At 46.1% G+C, this 22,776-nt stretch overlaps 1 protein-coding gene across 1 annotated transcript; it reads right to left on the minus strand.

Moving 5' to 3' along the window:
* Positions 1 to 10,980: 10,980 nt before the first annotated feature.
* Positions 10,981 to 12,393, minus strand: FBLL1 (fibrillarin like 1). The gene has a single exon (XM_060006807.1). The coding sequence runs from the start codon at positions 12,086 to 12,088 to the stop codon at positions 11,078 to 11,080; it is 1,011 nt and encodes a 336-aa protein (XP_059862790.1). The 5' UTR covers positions 12,089 to 12,393; the 3' UTR covers positions 10,981 to 11,077.
* Positions 12,394 to 22,776: the final 10,383 nt, after the last annotated feature.

Here is a 22,776-nt window from a genome sequence, read left to right on the forward strand (position 1 = left end):
AAACCTTCCTGAAATTTAAGCCTTACGTTTATTAACATGTGAAAAGCTTTGCTTTTCCTTGAACCGAGGCCATGGTGTCCTATGCCAGAAATGGATGTTGACAGCAGAGTGGCCCTTAGATGCGCTCCCAGCAGAGGTGCCAGAACGTGTGGTACTTTCTTACCACAGTTTGTTAAGGGTTATGTCACACACGCTTTTCTCTAAACCAAAACTTCATTTCTTTGCTTTTAATAGACAATGTCTGTTAGCGTTGTTCTAAAAGCTTTGATGGTGTTCCGTAATATGTGAGGAATTAAATTGGAAAATTGACTTCTGAGTTTTCAAACTGATTGTCTAGACTCCAGGCATATAAGAATGGTTGAAAACATGAAGATGACCAGGTAACTTGTGAAGGTACATACCCTTTGTTTTAAAAAAATTTTTTCAGTAGGATGAAAAAAGTGTGAGACAGTGACTAAGGGAAAAATTACGAGTTTGGTGTGGAAATATTAGATTTGAGCTATACTTTAGCTCTCCAAGTGCATTGCAAGTGATTGGAAATAAGCTACTGAAGAGCAAAAGTACAGTTGACCCTTGAGCTACACGGGTTGAACTGTGCGGGTCCACATACATGCAGATTTTTTTCTGTAGTAAGTACTGCAGTACTACATGATCTGAGATTGGTTGAATCCGCAGGTGCAGAGGAACCGAACCGGATACAGAGGGCCAACTCTTAAGTTATATGTGGATTTTCAACTGTGCGAAGGGTCAGGCCCCCCAAACTCCCCAGGTTGTTCAAGGGTCAACCGTAATTGAAGGCTACATGCGTAGTTTAAGTGCTTCATTCAAAATAAATGTATAGTTAGCTAGTGGGAAGCAGCCGCTTAGCACAGGGAGATCAGCTCGGGGCTTTGTGACCACCTAGAGGGGTGGGAGGGAGGTGGGAGGGAGACGTAACGGGGAGGGGATATGGGGATATGTGTATACGTATGGCTGAGTCACTTTGTTGTACAACAGAAACTAACACAGTGTTGTGAAGCAATTATACTCCAACAAATATCTATTTAAAAAAATAATAATAAAAATAAATTTATTCTAGGAGGGGAAGAAAAGGGCTTATTTGACTTCTATACACAGAGCTGGTGTATACATTTTGAAAGGAAGACGTCTCTTTTCTATTGACATGTTCCTCAGTGGAGTGTATTGTGTATTGAACAAACATTGTTAATGTTTCTGCACCTGAAGTCTTATCTCCTCCTATGCAAAAAGCTTTATAAACTATTTTAAGGTATTCCTATGCTTCTGATTCTGAGAGTTTTTAAGTTTTGTTTTTGTTTCTGTTTTCTAAAATAAACTTGGAAAACCTGACTCCTCATCTCTGGGATTGCATCTCCTTCTTTACATAAAAAATTGGTATTTAATGTTGCTTTTCCCAGAGGTGAGCAATACACCAGTACACTTGCTTACATTTAGGTAAGTAAGTGCACATCTCCAGCCAGGGCTATAAAAGTGACCTTTACAGTTTCTATAAACAGTAACAAAAATTATCAAAACCATGAAGGCATGTTCTTTTGGACTGAAGAGCCCACTTCGCTCATTTTTCTCTAGCTAGAGTTTGGAGTCTGCTACCCCCAATTTCTTTGGTGGGGGAAAATCCAACTTTTATCATATATTAAACATGCCATTCAGGAAAAAGTTAAGTGAATATGTGTTACGTGTTATGTAGGTTTTTGTTTTTGTTTTTGTTTGGTTTTAGGTATCATATTTTAACAATTTGAATAAAGAATCCTGATACCTTGTGTTTTCAGATTTCCTAGAACACCTCTTCCGGTTTTCAGGACATATGTTTAATGCCTCAAAAAAAAGATTTCAGTGAATTTGTAACTGCTACTACTGATTTTTGTTTACTTTTGGTTTTGGACCTCTTTATTTTTTGTAATCAACTTTATTGAGGTATGATTTTAAGAACAATAATATTTAATGGTATATTTAAGTAAATATGTTTATACACCCAGGTAACCACCCTTCCAAGATATTTCCATCATTCCAAAAAGTTCCCTTGGCCTCCACCCTAGGCTGTCCCTTCCCAGCCCCATCCCGTGTCAACCAATGCTTTCTGTCACTACATTCAATTTATTTTTTCTACAGTTTTCATTGTATAAGTGGGCTCATACAGTAGATACCCTTTTTTTCACTTCCCAGTCCTCCATCCCTCCCAGCTTTAAGGCTTTCTAGAGCTACTACAGGCATACCTCAGAGATATTTCGGGCTTGTTCCAGGCCACTGCAATAAAGCGAGTTACGTGAGTTTTTTTGTTTTCCCAGTGCATGTAAGAGTTAGGTTTATACCATACTGTAGTCTATTAAGTGTGCAATATCATTATGTCAAAAAATGTACATACCTTCACTTTAAAATATTGCTGAAAAATGCTAACCATCATGATCTGAGCTTTCAGGGAGTCGTAATCTCTTGCTGGTGGAAGGTCTTGCCTCCATGTTGATGGCTGCTGACTGATCAGCGTGGTGGTTCCTGAAGGCTGGGGTGGCTGTGGAAATTTCTTAAAATGAGACGACAATGAAGTTTACTCCATTAGTTGAGTCATCCTTTCACAGTGATTTCTCTGTAGCGTCAGTGCTGTTCGGTAGCACTTTACCCACAGTGGAACTTCTTTTGAAATTGGAGTCAGTCCTCTCAAACCATGCCAGTGTTTTATCAACTAAGTTTAAGTAATATATTAAATGCTTTGTTATTTCAATAATCTTCACCAGGTGTAGATTCCATCTCAAGAAACCACTCTCTCCTCATCCATAAGAAGCAACTCCCCATCCGTTAACATTTTATCATGAGATTGCAGCAATTCAGTCACATCTTCAGGCTCCACTTCTAATTCTAGTTCTCTTGCTATTTTCCATCACATCTGCAGTTACTTCCTTCACTGGAGTCCTGAGCCCCTCAAAGTCATCCCTAAAGATGGGAATCAACTTCTTCCAAACTCCTGTTGATGTTGATATTTTGACCTCTTCCCAGGAATCACAAATGTTCCTAATGGCATCTAGAATGGTGGACACAATAGCCACTCACACTTCTGTCAACATATCCTATTCGTTCTCCTGACTCTGATTATGAAATTTATAGTTCAAGCAATTCTAGACACTTAAGAAAACTAAATTACTAACATTCTGTTTTTTCCTGGGTTCCTTTCCATAATACTGCTTTTGTCTGACATTTTCCCAGTGCTGTGAATAAAGGAAGGCTATCTTGAATCTTAAACATATCATAATAAAGCTGGAAAAAAAATTTAATTTAAAAAAAAAAGAAACCTCTTAGTCTAAGAGCAAGCTTCAGATGAGAGATGTCCTAGGATCTTTCACACACCAAGAGCCAAGTTTGGGCATCGAGAATCCAAGAAAGTAGACTAAGTTTGCCAATTAAAGGAGATTGTCTGGTTTAAAAGGAAAACAACACCTATATGCTTTTTGTAATAGATGTTAAAGTAAAAGGACCTGGACAGTTTGAAATCAGAAGGATTAAAAAAGGTCAGGCAAACTACTAACCAAAAGAAAACGTATGTAGCTATATTAAGACAAGCAAAATAAACTTGAAAACAAAAGTCATCATTAGGAATGGGGTCATTATGTAATCATAAAGCGAACCAAGAAGACATCACAGTTTAAAATATATATGCAAGTAATGAAATAGCTAAATAAATAGAAAATAAATCTACAAGTGATGAAACTTTAAGGCATGAAATTGTCATCACAGTGAGAGATTTCAACACCTCACTCAAGTAGTGATAGTTCAAGCAAACAGAAAATCAGCAAAATAGGTTTGAACACCATGGTTAAGCTTGACCCAATGGACATACATTGAATTCTGCATCCAGCAATGAGAGGGTGCACATTACTCTCAAGCACACATGGAGTATGCACAAAAATTGATCATGTACAAGATCATAGAATAAGTCAATAAATTTCAAAAAATAAGGCCACATTCTCAAAGCATAACAATTAAGTTACATGACAATGACGTAAAAATCTATTTGCTGGGCTTCCCTGGTGGTCCAGTGGTTAAGACTCAGCGCTGCCAATGCAGCGGGTGCGGGTTCGACCCCTGATCAGGGAGCTAAGGTCCCACAAGCCGCGTGGCGTGGCCAAAAAAGGAAAAAAAATTCTTTGCTAATGGCTCGGGAGGCAGTGTAGAGTAGTGATTAAACGCGAGTATTCTGGAGCATGGTTTCAAATTCTGCTCTTAGTCACTAGGCATATGATCTCAGGCAAATTTGTTTCCTTCCTTCCTTCCTCCCTCCCTTCCTCCCTCCCTTCCTTCCCCGCTTGGCAGGTAGGATCTTAGTTCCCCAACCAGGGATCGAATCTGTGCCCCCTGCAGTGTAAGTACAGATCCCTAATCACTGGGCTGCAAGGGAAGTCCCTGAGGAAAATTTCTCACTCCACATGTGATGATCTTGTGTTCATCATTCATGTTGTTCAGCAGAGATCTTTATTCCACCTTTCCAACACACTAGGATTGTACTTCCAGGCTCCCTCATGGTTGAAAAGGTTCATATGACTGGTTCTGGCCAACTAGTGAGTGAGTTGGAACTACCATGTCATGGCTAGAGCACTTCATCACCTGAGACTTCCCGGAGCCATCTTTTCCCTCTTGACAGCCAGCAGCATTCAAGATGGTGGCTACTCTGTTAGCCTGGATCCCTAAATGACTAAAATTAACAGAGGCCCTTCTCCTTCAACCACCCACAAAATAATGAAGGTAGTATAGTGTGAGGAAGAAAACAAACTTCATTTAGGCACAGACCTTGGGAGTTTGTTACCACCGCCTAACCCCGTCTGATATACCCATCCCAACTGATATAGACGTTGGTACCAGCAATGGATGCCGCTGAAGAATAGAAACCTAAATAATGAGGCCCTGGATTAGGGACTGGCAGCAGGTGGCAAAAAAACTGCTATCAGAGGATGGAAGGATTCATGTCATGGAGAAGTGCAACTTCAGTCACCTGACACCTTGGAAGGTAGGTCATGTGCCAATGGATGTGTGGCCTTAGGAGAAGTAGCAAAGTGGTGTTAGTAGCATGTACTGGAGGCTGTTTCCATTTGACAATTTATATACGAAACACATGGGGGGCTTCCCTGGTGGCCCAGGGAATGTCCGCCTGCCAATGCAGGGGACACAGGCTCCAGCCCTGGCCCGGGAAGATCCCACATGCCGCGGAGCAACTAAGCCCGTGCACCACAACTACTGAGCCTGCCCTCTAGAGCCCACGAGCCACAAATACTGAAGCCCGGGTGCCTAGAGCCCGTGCTCTGCAGCAAAGAGTAGCCCCCGCTCGCCGCCAACTAGAGAAAGCCCGCATGCAGCAACGAAGACCCAACGCAGCCAATAAATCAACTTTAAAAAAGAGAAAAAAAGCTCTCTAAAAAAAAATCATGTGTGACTGATTTCTCAGGCCTGACCACAGGCAAATAGGAAGGCTTCAGACAGCACAGCTGGTGGGACTAGGAGAAGCTGCCCTCCGCACCAGACCTGGGGCACAGCCGGCGCACTTCGGTTTCTGAAGGGGCTTGCGGTCAAGGACTCAGGGCCCTCGGCAGGTAAATTTACATTCCTACCCCTCACCTTCATTCCACAGGTTTGTTTTGTGTGTGTGTGTGTGTGTGTGTGTGTGTGTGTGTGTGTGTGTGTGGCTGTGTGCAGCATGCAGGATCATAGTTCCCCAACCAGGGAAACCCGTGCCCCCGGCAGGGGAAGCACGGAGTCTTACCACTGGACCACCAGGGAAGTCCTCCATAGGTTTTGATCTGAGGACCTCTGCCTCCTTGTGGGGGAGGGGAGAACCTTGAAGACTTTTCCACCCCCAGCCTTCCCCATTCGTCCCCTCACCAGCAGCCTCAGGGTCTGTAAAATGTTGGAGCCTTTTTTTCAAGGGTGCCTTCAGCAGTAAGACATCCCCAAGGAGCTCTGATCCCCCGACCCTTGGCTGGGGCGCCTTTCCATGTGAGAATATGGAACAGGGGAGTTGGCGCTTTCTCCAATTTTAGCCTTTTGCTTATTCCATCACAGTAAATGATTAAAGACTGAACTCTCATTTTCGGCTCCTTCAATCTTGAGTTCCTCCCACACCTGGCAGCTCAGCTCTCTCTCCCAGCTCAGCTGAGCTCCTTACAAACAAGATCCGTGGGCAGCACTCAATCAGGGACCAAAGAGGCAGGAATACCAGTAACTTTGTCTTCAGTCACAGACTTCAACCATCCTTCTCTTAGGAATCTCAGGGGGCATCCTGGGCTGTCCCAGAGACCCTGCAGAAAAGCTCAGCTGTCATCTTCCAGTTATTCAAAGTACTGTCCTAAATCTGCCTTTCCCAATCAACAGCAAGAGTGGTATGGGGTTTTAAATGGTGTCAGCCTTGGATGCACATTAGAATCACCTGGGGGACTTACCAAAAACACCAATGCCAGGCCTTCCCCCTAGAGCGTCTGGTTTTAATTTCACCGATTTAGAGAATGAATACGTAGAGTTCTGCTCCAGGACACCCCAGATCTTCCATTCTCCAGCTCCATCACACCTTGGGTGATTCCTGTCACTTTCCTGAGCCTCAATTTCCTCATCTGTGATATCAGGGAGGATAACACTTGCCTCCCAGGGGGTGTTATGGGAATTAAGTGAAACAAGGTGTCTGGAGGCACCTGGAACATACTACGTGCACGGTAAATGTTGTCTCCCTCAGAACGTGAATCAAGAGGAATTTCCTGTGAGCCCAAGAGCCAGGAAGACTACTTGGAAGAGTTAGACTGGCCTCCTTAAGGAGGAACACTGAGATTTGGTTGAGTGGACGGGCCAAGGGGCCACTCTCAGACCTGGTCAGCCAGGGCCCCTGCCCTGGGCCCCGCACCTACAGGGCTGCGCTCTGGCCTTCCTCTGCCTGCACCTTGCCCCATGGGGCAAGGAGTCCACATGGGCCGAGGGCCGTGCCCCCACGAGCCCACGCCACCACCTTCTAGATCCTGCACTGGGCACCCGGCGCCCAGCCTGAACAGCCCAAGTCCGCTTCCATCAATCTTCCCCAGGCCAGTCCTCCCAAGAAGGGACCAGGCTCCCAGTTTACAACTCCAGTCCCAAGGGGCTTAAAGGAGGCTGTTTGAAGAGCAGGGGGTCGGATCTTGGATTTTAGGGCTGGGAGTCTACAGACATGCGTGTGAGCCCCTTCAGGAGGTGGGGCAGAACCAGGGGTGGGAAGAGAAAGGGGCAGGGCACTGGCCAGGGGTCTAACGTGTGCTCTCGCTCCAGGCCACACAGACATTTCCGGCAGCTCTGACGCCGGTGTGCATTTTACAGCAAATGTTAACCTGAACATTTACGTTTCAGTATCTTCTGCTATGTTTGTTCCCCTTATTAATTTAAAAACAACACTTTTTGCAATCAAATAAATGCTTATCTCTATGCCTGGGACATCATAAGTGCTTGACAAATACGAGTGTTGCAGAGTCCAAACATACTCACTGCGGCTCCGATGTGGTTAAAGCATCTTGCTTGGTAGCAGGACTGCAGCCGGGAGGGAAACTGCCAGTTGAAAAGAAGTTGGTTTCTTCCAGTTTAAAACAGTCCCTTTTGTTTTCTTTTCCCTCCCCGTTCTTCCTCCCCTTATCCCAAGGGGCATCGGGGTGGAGGAGGCTGAGGGACATCACGGTGAGGGTGAGGGTAGGCAGTAGGTGGGGTCTGTGTGTTCTTCCCACTGGTTCCTGCTGACTCTCTTTGAGTCAGGGTCCATCTCACCCTGTCTTTGAGCATCAGCCTCCAGCCTCACTGCACCTGCTGGGCTGGGCTCAACCGTGGCTCTTGTCAGGCTGCTGATTCTCTGAAACTCAGCAGCAAATTCCACCCAGCTGAACCAATTCCCAGGTTGAACCAATCCTCTTAGAAGCTCAACTAAGTTCCCTCCCCATCACTCCTCACCCCACCCACCACCCGCTCCAACCCACGGCCTCTGTGTTAACTGTTAATTCTCGGGTATTTTACACTGACAATAAGAGGAAAGTTGGGAGAAAGGGATAACACTCAGAGCTTTGTGCAGGAACTTAAGTTGCACGTTGCTTTCCCCAGTCACTTTCCAAAAGCCAGCAAGATGGGCATTTTAGCTGAAAGTTCCCATCCAGCCCTAGTGTTTTGGGCTGAATTGTATTCCCCCAAATCAAAATGTTGAAGCTCTAACTCTCAAATATGACTGTATTTGGAGGTAGGGCCTTTAAGGAGGTAATTAAGGTTCTGGGAGGTCATAAGGGTGGGGCTATAATTTGAGAGGGCTGGAGTGCTTCTAAGAAGAGGAAGAGACCAGCATCTCTCTCTCCTCCCTTCTCTCTCTCTCAGTCTCTCTGTCTCTCTCTCCTTGTGCACGCAGAGAAAAGGCCATGTGTGGACGCAGGGAGAAGGCAGCCATTGACAAGCCAAGGAGAGAGGCTTCACCAGAAACCAGCCCTGCTGGTACCTTGACCCTGGACTTCCAGGCTCCAGGACTGTGAGAAGGTAAATGTCTATTGCCTAAGGCATGCAGACTGGTATTTTGTTAGGGTAGCCGCCGCAGTCTAAGATGCCTAGGGACCCCAATTTGATGCCTCTAGGAACCCAAGCAGGTCAGGTGCCCAGTGTCACTGCTACGTATGTCCTGAACCTCACTGCCCACTGGAATTACAGTCCCATACTTCCCCCGCCCCCATCCTCCAAAACCAGGTTTCAGCTTCCCTCCTATATTCCCTTAGTCCTTATTCCTATGCTTCTCCTGGGACTTACCATGTTGTTCCATTGGCCCAGGAACCCGTCTGCAGCTCAGAGACATTCTTCAGGAGGTTTTTTTCATGCCATGTCTCCATTGACATTCCCACTTCAAGCAGCTTCAAACGTGGACTATAAATTTTCTCTGTGTGTATGCGGGAATGCTCACAGCAAGGAAAGAGGCCAAGTTTCCCCTGCCATGTCCCAGATCTGGAGGGACAGACACCTTGTAAGGAGGCTCTAAGAGCTCCTTATTGAGACTGAGCTGCCTCTGAGGAAGGATTGGACCCTTTAAGATTCCAGAAGGAATCATCCTGTTTCCTGGGAGTCCATTCCCAGCCTCAGGGTTTCATCCCAGCAATGAATCAATTAGCCTAGGACTGGAGAGAGGGCTTTTCAAAGTAAGGGAGCCAGCACAGACCTCAGTGGAAAGGCTATAGATTTTGGAGTCAGACTCCTGTGGGTTTGGTTTCTGGCTGTGAGACTTACTGGGGGATCTTAAGCAAGTCATGTCATCTCTCCAAACTGCAGTTTCCTCCTCTGTTATATAGGAATAATGATCCTCGCTTTGCAGGGTTTTAATGAAGATCTCACTTTGTTTGTGGAAATGCCTGGTTCGGGATTTTGCAGACATTTACTCCGTTCACCCTCTTCTTCTGAGTCAGTCTGGCCAGCAAATCTGAACTGTAGTTCTCCCCCTGCATTGTATGGAATAGCTTTTGTGTGTGCATTGTGGGAAGGGGAGGGGAGGAGTAGAAGGGGTGGCTGCCCTTTAGAAATCTGATTTATCTTCTTACTGTATGAAGGAAGTATGCCCTCAGAAAACACAAACTAACCATAACCTCTATCCAAGCACATCTTCAGAAAGGTAGACCCACTCTCCAAATGACGGATTAGGGAGCAATCATTCCTGGATGCAATGTCGATGACGTTGGCAATTGGCAATGGGGATTTCCTGAGTGGATGAGTGAATGAATAAATGAAAGGCCTTTTTGAGTCTTGGTTTTGGAACATTGCCAGCCCTCCTGGGATTGTTCTCTCTCCTGCTCCCTTTGGACTGCTTTTGAGAGCCAGAATTGAATGGACTGGGATTCAGGGCCTGCAGGAAATGCCCTTCAGAGACATATTTTCTTAGAGTCATTTTCCTGGTTATTTCTGAGACACTTGGTGATGCCACTTTGGGTGTGTTATGCCTTGTGGTGGGAATACTTTTTTTTTTTTTTTTTTTTTTTTGGTACGCGGGCCTCTCACTGTTGCCTCCTCTCCCGTTGCGGAGCACGGGCTCCGGGCGCGCAGGCTCAGCGGCCATGGCTCACGGGCCCAGCCGCTCCGCGGCATGTGGGATCTTCCCGGACCGGGGCACGAACCCGTGTCCCCTGCATCAGCAGGCAGACTCTCAACCACTGCACCACCAGGGAAGCCCTGGGAATACTTTTTGAGGTGGACTCACATCCTACCTCCCTGCCTTGTTTTGTTATTTTGAAATCTAAGAAAAGGGTGGCACAGGGAGGCAGAGAAAGGACACAGAGGAGCCAGAGGGCCCTGCTCTGTGTGTGTGTCCTTGTGTTAGGACTTGTGGTCTGTTTAGCATGGGCCATGTCGGGGAGAGGTAAGATCCCATTAGTGTACAGGAAATGGCAGTGAATTTAGAGGCGCAAAGACTGGCAGTTAAGTTCTACCTCCCTACTGGCTGTGCAACCAGTTTACCTTCAGAAGCTCTGTGGCTTCCCCTGTAAAAGGGTAATGGTAACAAAGCCATCTTGGGGCTGGTGTGCTGATTACACATACTAGGGAATGCACAAGGGCTTCCTTGAAGAGTAAAGTACTAAATATATATTATGGTTAGGACTCTGGCTTGGAGTCAGACACATTGGGTGTGTTAGACTATACTACTGTCCGTCAATATCCAATGCTACTCCCTGGAGTCAGGCTTGGTCACGTGACATGGTCAATGTGCAAGGAGTGTCCCCTCAGTTCCAAAGGGGATTTTATAAGCTCGTTATTTTCCCAGCTCTCTTCCCCTGCCCCTGTGACGAGTGAAGAGGGGCCCTGAAGAGTCAGGACCCTGAGTGATTGGAGTAAGCACAGTCCCCAGGCTGATCCTTGATGGACCCCTATCACCTGTTATCTTGGCTATTTTAGAGTTTGGGGGATTTGGAGATTTGGGGATAACTGAGTCTGACCTCACTGATACACCTGGGTACTGTTTCTTTATGCCATTTAATAGAAAAGCGGTGCACAAAGAAAACACACATATAGTAACACTGAACATAGCACAGTCTTAAGCATTATCTCAGGGACAGCCCGAGCTGGGTTGCTACTTGTTGGCGCTCTTGGGAAGGGGCCGATAGACCCCGACGACCACAGCGTGGTCCCTCTCATAGGGCTCCAGGGTCAGCTGCTCTTGAGGCTTCAAATTCTCCTGCTGCAACTTCCTCACCTCAGAAGCAAACACCGCCTCAGCAGAGGCGGTGGAGTCGATGCAATTGGCCTTGATGGAAATGAGGAAGTGGCCCCCGTTGCGCAGGAAGGTGTGGGCATTCAGAGCCACGATGCGGGACTGGTCTGGCTGGGCCACGTCGGCAAAGATCACGTCCACCATCCCGATGAGCATGCGGTACTTGAGGGGGTGCCGGGCGTCTTCGAGGACTGGGATGATGTTGGTTCTCTTCTTGGCCACGTTGACCAGATCGCGGCCGGCGCGGTGGGAGAACTCGACCGCGTAGACTAGGCCATCAGGGCCGATGATGTCGGAGACGTGGGAGACGGTGGTCCCCGAGGCGGCACCCAGGTAGAGCACTTTGGACTTGGGCTTGATGTGAATCTGGTCGACCCCGCCCAGTATGGCCGCGGCCAGCTTGGAGCGGAAGGGGTTCCACGTGCGGTACTCCTGTTTCACGCCGTCCTCGGTCACCGTGACCCGCCGCTCGCCGTACACCGACTGGCCGGGCACCATATTCAGTGTGACCAGAGCGTCCTCCGCCCCGCGGTAGATAAAGACCCCCTCGTGCCGGTGCGGTTCCACGGATACCGTGGTGACGCCCTTCCTGCGGCGGTTCTTGCTCTTGGCCACGCCACGCCGCTGCCCGCCGCCTCCGCGGTCCCTGCCGTCTCCACCACCGCGCCCCCTGCCCCTGCCGCCTCCGAAGCCGCGCGTCCGCGCTCCGAAGCCGCCCTTGCCCCCCTGGCCGCCGCCATCGCCTCCCGGTCCTTTGCCCCCGCCTCCTCCTTTGCCCCCGCCTCCTCCTCCGCCTCCTCGCCCCCCGCCCCAGCAGCCACCTCCGCGGCCGCCAGACACCCCACCGCGCGCGCTCACCGCCGACTTCATGGCGCGCCCCGGGCGCCGGTGGGTGGGGGGGGGGGGCGGGGGGGGGCTGGCGGCGGTTGTCAGGGGTTACCGGTGGCTCGGAGTGGTTGTCAGGGACCACCGGTACCTGGGGGCGGTTGTCAGAGTCGCCGGTGGCTGAGAGATGTTGTCGGAGTCGCTGGTGGCTCCGGGGCGGTGGTCCTGACTCTGGACGAAGGTTAGCGGCAGCGGTTGCCTGCCGGGTTAGCCGCGGTGGGCGGCAGAGGCGAGGTGGGCGGCGGTGGGGACCACCTCTACTGCAGTCCCCGCATCCCGGGAGCCGCCCTTTGACGCAGCGACGGGCGTGATTGCATCACACCCGCTATAGCGACCCTGCAGCTCCGGAAGCCCCCGCTTCCCAGCAGGCGCGCAGACGCAGCCTCCTCCCTTCCCTCTTCCCCATGTTCTGCTTTCTCAGGGACCCCTGGCAGTTCTTCTTGGCAGGAGAGGGAGAGATAAACATCGCTTTCAGTACTTGCTGCGCCACTCGCTTGCTGTGTGGTCTCAGAAAGCTTACCTGACCTTCTCCGAGGGTCTTGTCTGAACTTGGACAAGTTTCTTTACCTGTGTCTCATTATTCCATCTGAAAACAGAACATACCACAAAGGTTTGTTTTAAAGCACCACATACACTTGCCCAGCCATGGTACATGCTAAGTGCTCTGTAAGCGTTAGCTTTTTTCTTTATGTTTTTTACTTACTTAATTGATTGATGAATTGATTAATTTTGGCTTGCAGGATCTCAGTTTCCCCGCCAGGGATTGAACCCAGGTCACGCCAGTGAAAGTGCCGAATTCTAACCGCTAGACCACCAGGGAACTCCCTGTTTAGTTTTTTAATGTATTTCTTTTGGTCAATCTTTAATTGAAATGTATTGCTGATAGATCTTTTGCCACCTGAAAGTGTCTCTGGCCCTCTTTTACAAGGTTGGTGGAAATGCACCTTGGTACAGATATTCTATCAAAGCCTTAAACAACGTACCTATACTTCCACTTAGTTATTCCACTTTGAAATTTTTATCCTAAAGGGATGATCCCAGCCAGAAATAATGGTAATTAGAAGAATGAAGGTAGTGATGGTAGTAGTGGTGATGATCATCATTGTCGGAAGTGTTGGCAGAGGTGAGGTGAAGTAGCCTAATCTAAGAGCTACTTAGAAGATAGAATCCACAAGACTTTCTGCGAGGTTGGACATAGGAAATCAAAAAGAGGAAAATTCCAAGCCAGGGGTTTCCAAAGGATAGTGATTCCCCTGATGTGGTTAATAGCCTGCAACCTTCAGCCCTGGTTGCTCTCTATTTAGCTCTGCTCTTTTCCATCAACTGTGCTAAATGCTAGAACCTGTTCTGGGAATATGGGGCAGCAAGAAAATATTGAATCTTCAGTTTGAATGGGGACACATACACCAGAGCACTAAATCCTATAACACACATCAGCAAGAGCCAAAATCTCATGTTTGTCATTGAATTCTAGTCTACATTTCAAAAACCTGCTCTTTCAATATGCAGCGTCTTCCTGAGCATAAAAAAAGAATCACTGGACTTCCCTGGTGGTGCAGTGGTTAAGAATCCACCTGTCACTGCAGGGGACATGGGTTCGAGCCCTGGTCTGGGAAGATCCCACATTGCCATGAAACAACAAAGCCTGTGCGCCACAACTACTGAGCCTGCGCTGTAGAGCCCGTGAGCCACAACTACTGAGCCTGGGTGCCACAACTACTGAAGCCCACACACCTAGAGCCCATGCTCTGCAGCAAGAGAAGCCACTGCAATGAGAAGCAGGCGCACCACAGTGAAGAGTAGCCCCCACTCACCGCAACTAGAGAAAACTCATGCACAGCAATGAAGACCCAACGCAGACAAAAATAAATAAAATAAAATAAAATAAATTTATTTTAAAAAAAATTATTAGGTAGCACCATGGACAGCAAAACAGGTGTCAACGCAGAGGCTTGCTCCTTCTGTCAGAACCACGGACAGCAACACCAATGGGGGCCGGTTCAGCTACTGGCGCTTGCTTTGGGCTCAACCAGGAGCAACGCAAGATGGTGTAGGTAGGTGGTGTAAGCAATCGGTGGACCTCCCTATTAGTGGGACTAAGTGCCTGGTCCAGAGAGGGACAAAATGTAACTGAATATTAGGGCAAATGTCAGGCAGAGTCCACACAGCAAAGCTTTCATTCCATCCTGGACCAGGAGTCTTTCTGTCTCAAATTCATGGACAGCAACACCAGGTCTGGTTTTCCCTTCTGGCCAAAATGCCTCCTTAATGTGTGCCAGAGCCTATGTGTTGGAACGTGGACAAGGGGTCAGAGAGTGCGCGTATGGTTCCTGAGGTGTATGGTCCACATAAAACGCTCTCCTTAGAGGTTTCTACTCTCGTTACAAGGGGTGCTTCTCCAGATTGATGAGCTATGCTTGGTGCCTTGGTTTGGATTGCCCCCAAATCGGACCCTGTAATGGTTAATTTTGTGTGTCAACTAGACTGGACCACGGGATGCCCAGATATTTGGTTAAATGTTATCCTGAGTATTTTGTGAGGGTATTTTGGGGTAAAATTAACATATAAGCTAGTAGACTGAGTAAAGCAGATTGCCCTCTATAATGTGGGTGGGCCTCATCCATTCAGCTGAAGTCCTGAATATAACAAAACGTTGACTTTCCCCTGAGTAACAGAGAATTCTCCTGCCCGACAGCCATTGCACTGGCGTATTGACTCTTCCTGGGTCTGTAGCAGCCTGCCTGCTTTTGTCCTTGAACTGCAACATTTGCTCTGCAGATTTTAGACTTGCTAGCCTCCATAATCATGTGAGCCATTTCCTTATAATCTTTGTGTATAGATACATAGATATAGATGTGGATGCAGATATAGGTATATAGCTATAGACGTGGAGTTATACATATGGATATAGAGAAACAGATTGATCTATCTATCCTACTGGTTCTATTTCTCAGGAGAAACTTGACTAATACAGACCCTGATACAGGGACTTGGGTCCAGGTGATCCCAGGAAGCACATGTGGGTGTGGGGAAAATGAGACAGGGGAGGTAGAAAGGCTAAGAAACAGTGCATTAATGAGCAGATTAGCACAGTGCATGATTAGGGCTCAATTGTTCTTTTTATAATTTATTTGGTTGCACAGGGTGTTACTTGCAGCAGGCGGGCTCCTTAGTTGCGGCACATGGGCTCCTTAGTTGTGGCGTGCAGGCTCCTTAGTTGTGGCATGCAAACTCTTAGTTGCGGCATGCATGTGGGATCTTGTTCCCTGATCAGGGATCGAACCTGGGGCCCCCTGCACTGGGAGCACGGAGTCTTATCCACTGTGCCACCAGGGAAGTCCCAGGGCTTAATTGTTCTGATTACTCTCTGAGAAACTGTGTAGAGGGCATCTCAGAATTGTTCCACTGCAGGCTGGGAGGCTGGAGCAGTAATCCAGCATTCTCCCTTCCCCAACCATCAGGAATTGTTTCTGGAACTTTTTTTTTTCTTCAAATGTTTATTTATTTATTTTTGGCTGTGTTGGGTCTTTGTTGCTGCATGTGAGCTTTCTCTAGTTGCAGCGAGCGGAGGCTACTCTTCGTTGCAGTGCACGGGCTTCTCACTGCGTTGGCTTCTCTTGTTGCAGAGCATGGCCTCTAGGTGCGCGGGCTTCAGTAGCCGTGGCACGTGGGCTCAGCAGTTGTGGCTCATGGGCTTAGTTCCTTTTCCTGGACCAGGGATTGAACCCGTGTCCCCTGCATTGGCAGGTGGATTCTTAACCACTGCGCCACCAGGGAAACCCTGTTTCTGGAACATTAACTGTCTTATCCTTTGAGTTGCTCCTGTGTGTGGCTCAGCAAATTCCCCTGATGCTTCAGACAGCTCTCAGGCAGAGAAGCAGGCACTTGGAATGGGGAGCTGCAATCACGCTGGAAGCTCTTTACCACAGCTGCAGGTGAACTCAGAGGTGAGTCTAGGGGATATTAGATAGGGCATCAATAGTGCCTGCTTTAGTTGGCCACTACATCTCAAATACAGCCTGAACTTTGTTGTGCAAACAGAACTTGGAAAAAGTACATGACTCATAAGGCTTATTACATCAGGTAATAAAGTCATACTATAAATATACTAATACTACCTGTATTACAGGTAGTATTTAACTGTATTTAACTTCGCAGTACAAAACTCTCATCAATAAGCGTTAATATCTTTCCCTCTGGTGCACAGTATCATGGAGGTCTGAAGTTACATTTGAATACCTTATTCCTTTTTTGATTTTATTCAGGTTCCTAAAGCCCAATCCTCCACAATGAACCCTCTCCACTATGCCACCAGGCTACTGAAGGAGATCAGAATCCAACAGCAAGAGATCCGCCAGACTTTACCTTAAATAGTTTAGATAATCCTGTTTGCCACTCTACGTATAAGTCTTAGAGGGCACACCTACTGACACATTTTGACCTTTTTCTTATCACTTTCTGTTATGTTGTCATTAATTCTCCTTCACCATGATACCAGTATCTCTGAGGCCCTTGTTCAGAGCCTCTGTTTTAAGTGGACAACTGTGGCCTTTCCAGTGCACTTGCTGCTCATTTCAGAACTGATCCTCTCAAGCAATTCATGCCTTCCCCTGTGATTCCATTAAATGGAATCCATTGGGAGGGATGGCTGGTGATTACAAATTCTAAACATAATGAGCAATACCTTCATGAATTTAGAATTGTTCTGCAGGAGTAACTACTGTAAACTAGCAGTAGGAGTGTGCCACCTTGCTGGGGGGTGCCTACTTCCCCAGGTTTTGGTGGCCCGCCCTACGCACTAGATTTCATACCAGGGCTGGAAGCAGCCTCCACCACGCTCTAGCAGTGACAGTTTCTCCAGATATCTTCCCACCCCTGGCCCTAGTGGCCCATCACTTTCTTCACATTACTGATGTCCTCTGCAATAATCTGCTAAGGCTTCCAACAACCCTCTCCGTCCAGGTCCGCAAGCCAAAGGCAGCTTTCTCAGGCTTTTGCCCACGGCCTCATTGCTGTTGACAGCTTTGGAATCAGTACAAACCAAGTTTGCACATCTTGTTTCTGATCAGAGGCAACCTTTCCCAGCATGACGTTTGATGACTCCCACAGAGACCTTTTCTGTCTCCCGCCTTTGATTCCTACCTTGCATAGCCATTTGCTACCGGCTCTCTGTTGGGATGCTCTAGCCTGGGAGCACCCATCACCAACTAGACTTTCAGTCCAGTGGAACATGTTCCCCCTCTCCTGTGCATGACCCCAGAATGCAACCAAGGCAGGGACTCATGCCAAATATTGGCATCATAAAGAGATTGAGGTGTCAAAAAAAACCTCTGCCACTCAAATTTTCATCTGGGGTCACTTACAACATTAAAATCTGTCTCATTTTCAAAGATTCTTTAGCAGTGTGTCTCATCTGCTCAAGAAGTTTCTTAAAGGGATAAGTTGGCATTGTGATCCAGACACTTCTGTCTGACAGCCAATAGGAACAACTATGGTCACTTCAACTTTTGCTTACAATTGACTTATTATTCCATAATGTATGCCCTCCCATGATGTTCATAATTATATCTGTGACTGGGCTTTAGTAGTGACATGGAGTACATCAGTCCTACCCATAGACTTCACAAGATATATGAAACTTTTCTCTGTTACTCTCATATACCGTTCCAGAAAATTGCCTAAGGAGTGACTAGTCATGATTTAGGTAAAACCAGCTGGAAGGCTGTGCAACCTCATCCCCAGTCTAATTAGCATTTAAACGTTCACTCCTGAAGAGGCTTCCCCAACCTGTTTTCTATAAGCCGTGGTCTACTTCCGTGGACTCCAGGGATTTGCCTCTCTACCCCTAGTGACAGCCACAGTTGTATTTGGTCAAGATGGACTGGGCTATGATGCAGTAACATATTACAACCCTCAAATCTCAATGGATTAATACAACTACGTTTCCCACTTGCTTACATTTAATGTCCATTGAAGATCTGTGGGAGGTTCGCTCCACATAGACACTGCACGGCTCACACACCAACATCTTGTGGCTGTAACATGAGAAACAAGAGGGCTCCCATTGTTGCCATGTGGGAAGAAAGGGCATGGAGAACTCACTTTCCTTTTTCTCTGTTGTGGCCTAGGGTTTGACACAGTCATTTCTACTCACAACCCATTGGCCGGGACTAGTCACATGCCCTGTCTAACTGAAAGGCAGCTGGGAAATGTGGGTGGGATCATCGGTGAACAGTAAATGTTTTTGTCACAGGTATCTACTGCATAATGTCTGTCTGGCACACCTGGATCAGTATACCTACATAAACATCACAGATAAAATTTACTGTTCAGTGTGCATATATTTCAATTTATTCCTCAAGACAAAATAGAATACCTTTTTACTAACACATGACTAAAGCCCAGAGTAATAATCCGTTCTCAATCACATGTCTAATATGGCACGTTAAGTAAAAAAGAGAACTGTCTCTCCTTTTCTAATATCTGGGCCTTGGAGAATAGTTCAAGTCCCTTAATTGGGATTCCATTGACATTTGCCCACTACCTCACTGGGTGTGGTACTTCTTCTCGGGGGTGGCTCAGACTCTCACTCCATTTTACCCTGTAGAATTACTGACTGACACTTAGTAAATCCTCAAAAAGCTTAGATGGCTGCAGGGGTCTTCCAGAGAAACAGAAATTTATTTCTTACAGTTCTGGAGGATGGAAGTTCAAGATCAGGATGCTAGCATGATCGATGGTCGGTTTCTGGTGATAGCTGTCCCTTTCTGGCTTGTACATGGCCACCTTCTCACTGTGATCTCACCTGGCAGGGAGAGAAAGTAACGTCTCTGGCATCTCTCTCTCTCTTTTTTAAAATTTATTTTATTGAAGTATAGTTAATTTACAATGTTGTGTTAATTTCTGCTATACAGCAAAGTGATTCAGTTATACACATATATATATTCTTTTCCACTATGGTTTATCAGAGGATATTGAATATAGTTCCCTGTGCTATATAGTAGAACCTTGTTGTTTATCCATTCTATATGTAATAGTTGCATCTGCTAACCTCAAACTCCCAATCCTTCTCTTTCCCCTCCCCGCTCCCCCTTGGCAACCACAAGTTTGTTCTCTATGTCTGTGAATCTGTTTCTGTTTCATAGTTAGGTTCATTTGTGTCATATTTTAGATTCCACATATAAGTGATATCATATGGTATTTGTCATCCTTTTTCTGACTTCCTTCACTTAGTATGATAATCTCTGGGTCCATCCATGTTGCTGTAAATGGCAGTATTTCATTCTTCTTTATGGCTGAATAGTATTCCATTGTATATATGTACCACATCTTCTTTATCCATTCATCTGCTGGTGGACATTTAGGTTGTTTCCATGTCTTGGTTATTGTAAATAGTGTCCCAGTGAACATTGGGATACATGTATCTTTTCGAATTATAATTTTGTCCAGATAGATGCCTAGGAGTGGGATTGCTGGATCATATGGCAACCAGGAGTTCCTTTTTTTTTTTTTTTTTTTGCGGTACGCGGGCCTCTCACTGTTGTGGCCTCTCCCATTGTGGAGCACAGGCTCCGGACGTGCAGGCTCAGTGGCCATGGCTCATGGGCCCAGCCACTCTACGGCATGTGGGATCTTCCTGGACCAGGGTACAAACCCGCGTCCCCTGCCTCGGCAGGTGGACTCTCAACCACTGTGCCACCAGGGAAGCCCAGGAGTTCCTTTTTAATGACTGAATAATACTCCATTCTGTGTGTGTGTGTGTGTGTGTGTGTGTGCGTGTGCATGCATGTGCGCATGCACTTGTGTGTATAACTTCTTTATCCATTCATCCATTGATGAACACTTAGTTCCCATGTCTTTGCTAATGTAAATAATGCTCTAATGAATGTGGATGTGCAGATATCTCTTCAAGACATTACCAAACCAAACTTGGGTCTATTTGCCTGCAGCAAAGCCAATCTACTGACACGGGGTTTTGGTGAAGAAAAGTACAACCTTTATTGCAGGGTAACAAGCAAGGAGAACAAGCAGCTAATGCTTGGAAAACCTGAACTCCCTGATGGTTTTTAGGAAATGGCTTTTTCTTTCTTTCTTTCTTCCTTCCTTCCTTTCTTTCTTTCTCTCTCCCTCTTCCTTTCTTTCTTTCTCTCTCCCTCTTCCTTTCTTTCCCGTATCACACAGCATGTGGGATCTTAGATCCCTGACCAGGGATCAAACTCGTGCCCCCTGCAATGCAAGCACGGAGTCTTAACCACTGAACTGCCAGGGAAGTCCCTAGGGAAGGGTTTTAAAAGACAAAGTGAGGGAAAGTGTTGTGGAGTATGTGATCAGCTCACACACAATTTTCTTATTGGTGGGTGGTGAGGCAACCAGATGAGGTCACAGAGGTCAGCATTATCAATCTTCACGCTCCAGCTCATCTGGGGGCTACATGCTAGTGGTCAGCATGCAGTCAACTTCTTCCATCTTGTGGGGGTTTTAATATCTGAAAAACAACTCAAAGATTTGGATCAGGATATTATCTATAGCCTCTGAGGAGGAATTAAAGGTCATTGACTTTGTTTTGTGGTTAAACTATTATTATTTTGTCTTGCTTGATTGCTTTCCTTTGTTTCTGTATTTCTGATTATATTTGCTCTTTGGAAGGCCTAGGAGGCTAAAGTTTTTTTTAAAATAAGAGATGGAGGACACAGGTTGGGTGTCTTTCCCCAGGAAGACCCGGTAGGGTCCTGCTCAGTTTCAAAGATAGTGATTTCATTTTCTTCAGGTATATATCCAAAAGTAGAACTGTTGGATCATATAGTTGTTCTATTTTTAATTTTTTGAGGAATTGCCATACTGTTTTCCATAGTGGCTTCACCAATTTACATTCCCATCAACAGTGAGCAAGAGTCCCCTATTTTCCACATATTTACCAGCACTTAGCTCTTGTCTTTTCTGGTAATAGCTATTCTAACAAGTGTGAGGTGATATCTCATTTTAGTTTTGAAATGCATTTTCCTGACGATTAGTCATGCTGTGCACCTTTTCAGGTACCTGTTGGCCATGTGAATATCTCTTGGAAAAATGTCTATTCATCTATTCCGACCCTTTGCCCATTTAAAAAAAATTTATTTATTTATTTGGTTGCACTGGGTCTTAGTTGTGGCAGGCATGCTCCTTAGTTGCAGCTCCCAGGCTCCTTAGTTGTGGCTATCCGGCTCCTTGGTTGTGGCACATGAGCTCCTTAGTTGTGGCATTCGAACTCTTAGTTGCAGCATGCATGTGGGATCTAGTTCCATGACCAGGGATTGAACCCAGGCCCCCTGCATTGGGAGTGCAGAGTCTTAACCACTGCACCACCACGGAAGTCCCTGCCCTTTTTTTGTTTTTTTCCTGCCCATTTTTTAATTGGATTATTTGGGTGGGAATTTTTTTTTTTTTTTTTTGGCTGTTGAGTTGTATGGGTTCCCTATATATTTTGGATATCAACCCCCTATCAGATATGTAGTTTACAAATATTTTCTGCCATTACATAGGTTGCCTTTTCATATCATTGATTGCTTCTTGACTATACACAAAATTTTCAGTTTGATATAGTCTCACTTGTTTATTTTCACTTTTGTTGCTTGTGCTTTTGGTGTCATATCTAAAAAAATAATTATTGCCAAGCCCAGTGTCAAGCAGATTTTCCCCTATGTTTTCTTCTAGGAGTTTTATGGTTTCTGATCTTACATTTAAGTCTTTAATCCACTTTGAGTTAATTTTTGTAAGTCACGTAAGATAGGGGTCCAATTTCATTCTTTTGCATGTGAATATCCAGCTTTCCCAGCACTGTTTATTGAGAGACTATCTTTTCCCTATTGAGTATACTTGTCTCCTTTAGGTCAAAGATAAAAAATAATCTTAACTGTTAAAACATTGGTCTGTATGCAATGCTCCTGTCTCTTCATAGTACCTTAATTGAACTCACTCAGTTCCCTTAGTCACAATATGAAATTGCTTTAGCCAAAAATATTCAAGTTCGCTAAGTATACTATTTAAAAACACAGTGCCTTTAATATTTCCTTTATACGTCCTAGTAAGGCTGAGCCCTCTTCACTGAAGTACCTCTTTTTCTTCAATGACCCAGAGACTCAGAAATATGTAAGGGTTCTCAGCTTCCAAGTTCCTGCACATCTTGGTGTGCTACTCAGAGCTCTGTGCCCTGCAAAGAAAGAGCAGCTGGCATCCCTCTCAGTCCGCCAGGTGCAGGGCCATGGGAACAGGAGATCTTAAAGCCATGGGGATCGGTGATGCACCTGGTATGGGTACAAAGGCTGGCCTGAAATCCGGGTGGGCTAGAAGGAAAAGGCAGGAATCTGAAAAGTACTAGAGGAAGAGAGAGAAAGTACACAAGGAAAAACATGTACTTCAAGGCAAACAGACATGAGTCCCAGTCCTGGCTCTGAATTGTTATCTCTTCTGAATAGCTATGTCTTCATTGGAATAATCAGGTTGTTGGAAGGATTATAGAGTCTTACAGTAGGTGCTCAGTAATGAGTAGTTCTTATCAAAGTTATTATGCCAGAGCAGGTGCAGAGGGGCTTATGATGTTGGCAGAGTGCCTTTGCTGCTAGATATTGGCACATCTTTATTAAACTATACTTGCAACCCCTTAAAAAGCCATTAGGTATTAACTAAGCAAGAACATA

This window comes from Delphinus delphis, chromosome 3 (genome assembly GCF_949987515.2).
Source record: "Delphinus delphis chromosome 3, mDelDel1.2, whole genome shotgun sequence".
NCBI lineage: Eukaryota > Metazoa > Chordata > Mammalia > Artiodactyla > Delphinidae > Delphinus > Delphinus delphis.